Source organism: Pteropus alecto, unplaced genomic scaffold, assembly GCF_000325575.1.
Source record: "Pteropus alecto unplaced genomic scaffold, ASM32557v1 scaffold39, whole genome shotgun sequence".
Taxonomy (NCBI): domain Eukaryota; kingdom Metazoa; phylum Chordata; class Mammalia; order Chiroptera; family Pteropodidae; genus Pteropus; species Pteropus alecto.
In genome coordinates this window covers 11,847,919-11,854,597 of record NW_006443568.1, presented here as the reverse complement: position 1 = coordinate 11,854,597, position 6,679 = coordinate 11,847,919, and the positions used below count along the sequence as shown (strand labels likewise).

The following is a 6,679-nucleotide window of genomic DNA, read 5'->3' as shown; positions in this document are numbered from 1 at the left end:
ATTCCTGGGGCACCGGGCTCTGACGGCAAACCTGGGACCCCAGGGATAAAGGGAGAAAAAGGTACTGCAGATTTCGGGGACTCACTAGTGTCACTGACTGAGGCCCTACCTCCTGCCTCCTAAGTCACAGTTGCCCACCTTAGAGACTGCAAAAGCATCTATAAATCCATCAGTTCGCTGAGCCCTTGCAATAACTTTGTAAGGAGGGAATTCTGATTCCCATTTTACAGACAGGAAAACCTGTGTCCAGAAAGGCTACTGACTTGCCCAAAGGAGCCCAACAAATGTTGAGGCTGAGACCAGATGGTCGATCTCTTGCCACTAGGTGCAGATAGAGAGAGGGCACTAACACAGTCGTAGAGTCCTGGGCCACCTCCAGGTAAGCAGCTTCACCTCTACGAATTGCCATGTCCTCACCTGTAAAATGCAGACAATGATATTTTTAGGGTTGTCACAGAGTTCAAACGAGACTTCCCGCTGTCAAGATGCCCCCGCGAAATCCAGATCGTTTATTCATTTACCCACAGCCAACTACTCTCTCCACAAAATCTCGTTTTAATCCTTATAATCCTACAAAATCTCATCATCCCCATTTTACAGATGAGGAAGCTGAGCCTCAGAGAATCTCAGTCAGGGTAGCACAACTGATAATGGCAGATGGGACATGAGAAGCACATTTGTCTTTCCCCTGAGCCCATATTCTCAGCCACTCTACTGGGAAAGAGGTTTTATCTTGTGCGGTGCCAAATCGAGGAGTAGCAGCTGCTTGGAGTAGTGGAATGGGAGGACCCTAAGGTCTGCTTCCAAGTTCAGCGAGAAAGAAGGCCGCGATTGATTAGGGGTGTCAGCTATGGGGGAGGGAGCGGGATAGCATGTTTGCCAAGAATTCATTATCCCTTCTCCAGGCTTAAGCCTGAACAAGGGCACTGTATGAGCTGGTGAGGGCCAGCCCAGCACCTCCCTGAGGGAGATAGTGCTCCCCACCCCACGGATGTCAGTTCCCATTGCCGCCAAACACATCACAGACTCAGTAAGCTGGGCTGGAAGGGGACTCGGAGGCCCTCTGTAACCAGTCCTCCTTTTCACAGATGGGAAGCTGAGGCCCAGAGAGGAGCAAGGACCTGTCCAAGGTTACGTGGCCAGGTTTCCTGCCTCTAGGCAGGCGCCTTGCATTGCCTACCATGGCTGCTTCCTTGGTTTTCGGTGATCTCAGCCTCATTTATCTTGTCTCTGCTTTTCCAGGGCTGCCAGGGCTAGCTGGAGACCATGGCGAGTTCGGAGAGAAAGGGGACCCAGGGATTCCCGGAAAGCCAGGAAAAGTTGGCCCCAAGGGCCCCATGGGCCCCAAAGGTGCTCCAGGATCCCCTGGACCCCGTGGCCCCAAGGGTGAATCAGGAGACTACAAAGCCACACAGAAAATCGCCTTCTCTGTCATGCGGACAGTCAACATCGCCCTGCGGAAGGACCAGACCATTCGCTTTGACCACGTGATCACCAACGTGAACAACAACTACGAACCTCGGAGTGGCAAGTTCACCTGCAGGGTGCCCGGCCTCTACTACTTCACTTACCATGCCAGCTCTAGAGGGAACCTGTGCGTGAACCTCATCCGGGGCCGGGACCGCATGCAGAAGGTGGCCACCTTCTGTGACTACGCCCAGAACACCTTCCAGGTCACCACAGGCGGCATGGTTCTCAAGCTGGAACAAGGAGAGAATGTCTTCCTGCAGGCCACTGAGAAGAATTCCATCCTGGGTATGGAAGGTGCCAACAGCATCTTCTCTGGGTTCCTGCTCTTCCCAGACCCACAAGTGTGACCTGTGGGACTGATTTACCCCCTCCTCAACCCCCTCCCCTGCCAGCAATGCTCACTTTACCCCAACACCATCCCTGCCCAGCTAAAGCACACAGTAGGTCTCCGTGGATGTTGAATGAATAAGTAAATAAATTCTTCAAGACCAAGGGATGATAGTCTAATTCGACTCTGAGTCCTAGTACCTGGCACATAGTAGGTGCTCAAAAATGTACCTACTATGTGCCAGGTTGAATGACTGAACAGTGAATGAATGAATGAATGAATGACCTCTGAAAACAGAAAGTCTATCTAATTTGAGGTGAGTGGAGAGCCAGACTGTGTCCAGCTCTGTGACAGCCAGACAGTGGAAGATGGGGAGGGAACATCATCTATTAAGTACCTACTATTCTTCAAGCACTGGGCTAGACCCTTTCCTCATTCTCTCATTAATCCTCACACTCAATCTTGGAGATAGGTTGCATCAAGCCCAGTTTACAGAGGAGAAAAATGAAGATCAGAGGGAGGAAGACATTGTCCTCAATCCCACAGCAGAGCTGAGATTTAGCATCAGACGATCTGAGATCTCTTTCAAGGCAACATGTATAGGCCAGGACCTATAGGGCTTTTCTGCTTATAATGTCACATATACCCACCCAAGGGATCAAGGGGCCCTCCTCCAAAGTTTTAACTGAACTTGGAGAATTTTTCCCCTTTGATTGTCTCTGCATACTCCCCCACCCAATATCTTCCCAGCCTGGCACAAAACCAGCCATCCAGCTAGAACAAATGTCACTCCCTGCTCAATAACTTTCAGTGGCTCCCCACTGCCAGCTGGATATAGTCCCAGCCCATGAGCCTGGCCTTTAAGGCTCTCCATGGGTTGGCTTTCCAGTCATGCTCCCTCCTTTACTAGACAAAGAATATCCCACTCCAGACCAACTGGGCCCTTTCTGTCTTCTAGGCAAGCCCCATACGTTCTTGCCTCAGTGCCCACACACTCACTGTTCCCTTTCCACTCTGCCTATCTCAGCATCCTTAAAAACCTCATTCGAACCATACCTCCTCCCTGAAACCCAACCATTCCAGGCTCACAGATCTTACTCCTCTGACCTTCGCTAACTCCACGTCCACTTGCTCAGATCTGAGCATGCACAGCCTGCATCTGGCTTCTCATTTGTGCTCACTCCCATGTCTCCAGCTAGGCTATGAACGCCTTCACCCTGCCCATCTCTGAACCCCACAAAGCCCATGATACACAGCAGCCATTCAGTAAAGTTGCTGCCTGACTGGCCAAGACCACAGGCATAGGACTTGCCCAGAATCCCAGCCCTGCACATGCTCTCTGCAGCCCCTCCTATTAGCCCTGTTCCACTAAGACCATCAGCCAATCCTGACCTGAGGTAAGGATTTAAGGCACTCTAACCCATCACCCAGGGTCATGGCAATAGTACAGCCTCTTGTTTGGCTGGCCGGTGGTTTCTCAGGGCTGTATTCATTGGGCATGGCTGCTGCCCTATCTCCTAAGTCTCAGGACTGGACTTGATGACTTGCCCCAACCTCAGACTCTCCAAGAGAAACCCGGAGCCTTTTCTCCAAGGTCTGGGGCTTCTTTTTGCCATTCAGCTCCTTCAGTACAAATTGTTTGCCTGGTCTTTGAGTCTAGTAATAATAGTTATCATTGTAACCACACCACAATTGAGTTACTGTGCACTAGTGCTTTATGTACATTAGCTCATTCAGTCTCCACCACAAATCCTAGGAGTTGCACAGTATTACCCCCACTTTACAGATAAGAATCTGAGGCTCCAAGGAGGCAAGCAATTTGCCCAGGGTCACACAGCTGATAGGTACACAGCTGGGACTGGAGCCTGCTTCTGTCTGTCTCAAAGCTCTTGCTAAACCTGTGGACATACCACCTTCTTGCCACCCTCGCCTGTAGGAGTTCCCTTCTGCAGCCCCTGTCCAGAGTGCCCTAGCCTCTCACCTAACCCCATTGGACCTCAGGAGTCAAAATTCTCAAGCCTCTACAGTTGGGTCTGTCTATATGGGGCTATTCTTCACCCCAAAGGCAGATCTACCTTGGCGTTGAGCATGTGCAGGGTACCCCATCTCACTGCAAGGACCTAGACAAAGCTGGCCATAGCCGAGAAGTCGGAGCTTATCTCTAGTGCTGCTTCAAGCTGGCTGGCTCTCCCGCAGGACCTACACTACTCTGACTCCTGACCTAGGAAGCCTGACCCTGCCACCTTTCCTCCACCAGAGCCCACAGGCAGGACACATAACAGTGCCCCTTCTGCGCCTTCCTACCCGGCTTCCGGATCTACCGGAAATCCAGGGCTCTCACTGCATGTTCTGCCATGCCCACTCCAGTCAGATGTACCTCGCTCTACACAAACATTAACAGATCTAAACCCTTCACCTTTATTATTGCTCTTTTCCAGTCAGTGCGTAGGGTTCACCTCTATAGCTCTCTGCGGAGATGGCTGAGGTTTCATCACAGGAACCAGAACTGAGAATAATGGGGGAGCCCAGAGGTGACTTAAGATGGGTCTTGGAACGTCACCTATTTGATGGCTGCCCAGAGGCCTTCTTTCCCCCTCTGCTCATTCTCATAGGGAATGAGGATGGGGTTGAAATTTGGCTCTCCTGACTGGGCTAAAAAGAAGGGAAAGTGGCTTCCCTCAGGCCTGTGACCCTTGACCTTCATACACTCATCTTGACCTTGATTCTCAGCTCTCAACATGACAGAGCCCTTTCAGTTGCGAGTGACAGAAACTGCTTCAAACCAGCTTAGGAGAAAAGGAGGGACTTATCAGGAGAGCCCAGAGGTGTCCTGTAGGAGGACCCAGAAACAGGTGGGACAGCCCAGTCTCAGTGGACGTAGGATCCAGACACAGTGCTCACAGGCCAGGGCTGCCGTGTCTCCCTCTCAGACCTCTCAGCTCTGAGCCTCTATCTACAGTTTGGCCCTATCGACTATTAGGGCAAGTAGAGAAAAATGGATGCCCCATCCCTAATGACATTCTTGACCACCAGGTTAGCCCCTACCCCTCATGGAAGTGACACAGAGCCTAACAGCTCCAGTGCCCAGATCCCAGGAGAGGAGTCTACTTCGGAGCAAGGGCACTCCTGGCCCAGTCAGCTGAGGCCAAGAAGGAACGGGCCAGTAACAGTAACAGCAGCTCCCGATTACTGAGCTAAACACCTGACAACTATTCTCTCCTGAAACAGTCACCACAAGCCTGAGGAGGAGATAACTCTAACCCAGTGGTTCTCAGACACCTGGAGCACTACAGTCAGCAGGAGGGCTTGCTAGAATCTGCATTTCCTAAGAGTTCCCAGGTGATGCTGCTGCTGGCCCCAGGAAACCGCACTTGGAGAACCACGGCTCTAATCTTATCGCTCCCATTCTACAGACAAGAATATTGAGGCTCAGGGTGGGGGTGTCACTTGCCCATGTCACACAGAAGATCTAGGATTCAGATCTAGGCCTATTCGACCCAGCGTTACGCTCAGTGCCCGGCTGCCCAGACCCCTACCCTGCAGGGGTGGAGCGGGCAGTTCTCAGAGCAGCGTGGGGGAGCCCTAACAAATGTCTGCCATCTCCTGGCTACAGAGCCCCATCCCAGTTTCTCCACCTTTGCCCCAGTCCATCCTGACCAGCGTGTCTCTCCCTGTGACCCACAATGCTTTGAGCCAGTTGAGAAGAGTGAAGGAGGGTGAAGGGCAAAGAAGAAGGACAAAGGGGCTTAATAAGTAATACTAGTACCAGTTCACACAAGGCGCGGCGCTAAGCACGCATGTTAACTCATGCACCCTTTACAATTCTGTTCCCCTTTTACAGGTGGGACACTGAGACACAGCAGTTAAATGACTTGCCTGACATCACACACCTAGTGAAAGAATAGGGATTCAACTCAAGGCAATTCAGCTCTAGAGTCAATGCCCTCAATCACTGCTCCCAAATGGCAGGCAGGAGGACCCCTGAGAGGCCGTGGTGTGTGGCAATTGAGGCACTGGCTCTTGAGTCAGACAGACCCAAGTTCAAATCCTGCCTGGGCTTCTCATCAGCCGAGTGACCACGGTCAAGTGGCTGCCCAGGCCTCCTATTTTATCCACTCAAACAAACAATACAACAGCCAGCATCTAGTACACATCCTTGATTCTTTTCTTGGATGAAGTTCCTAGAAGGAACTCCCAAAGGGAAAGGATGTGCAGACTTTGAAGGCTTTGAAATGTGCTTCCAGATGGAGGACCGGATTATCAAGGCCGCTCTGCTAGGTCGGCTCCAGGCTCGCTGCCACCAGGGGGGAGCAGACACCAAGAGAAGGACAGACTGGAGGAGGGATTTGTGGCCAAGTGGAGAGATGGGACCTGGAGGATAGGAGCCCCTCCCTCCACCCTCTCTTCTCCCCAAGCCCGTTCCACTTCCTGGGTTGGCTGTGAGCTTCCCAGGTGGGGCTGAGCGTCAGCTTTGAAGATCTGGAGGTGGAGCCCTGCAACCTGTATTTTAACAAGCCCTCCAGGAGATTTCGATGCAGCTTAAGTTTGAGAATCGCTGCTCTGGACCAGGGGTTGCCAGACTTTTCCTATAAAGACCCATGTTTTAGGCTTTGCGGGCCATACAGTCTCTGCAGCAATTACTCAAGCCAGATTCTGCAGCAGGAAAACAGCCATAGACAATATATAAATGAGTGTGGCTGTGTTCCAATAAATCTTTATGGACACTAGAATTTGAATTTTACATAATTTTCATGTGTCACAAGATATTTTTCTTTTGATTTTTTTTCCCAACCATTTAAAAATGTGAAAACCATTCTTAGCTCGCAAGCTGCCCACAGTCTGTGGGCTAGATTTGCCAACCTGCTCTAGACCCAGGTATAG

At 51.3% G+C, this 6,679-nt stretch overlaps 1 protein-coding gene across 1 annotated transcript in view; it reads left to right on the top strand.

Moving 5' to 3' along the window:
- The window catches only part of C1QB (complement C1q B chain), a 6,693-nt gene extending 4,757 nt beyond the window's left edge, over positions 1 to 1,936 (top strand). The window contains exons 2-3 of the mRNA XM_025041433.1: positions 1 to 61; positions 1,243 to 1,936. The exon at positions 1 to 61 is cut by the window's left edge and continues 158 nt beyond it. Of these exons, the coding sequence (XP_024897201.1) occupies positions 1 to 61; positions 1,243 to 1,817 (636 nt within the window). The 3' untranslated portion in view covers positions 1,818 to 1,936. The remainder of the gene's footprint in view (positions 62 to 1,242) is intronic.
- Positions 1,937 to 6,679: the final 4,743 nt, after the last annotated feature.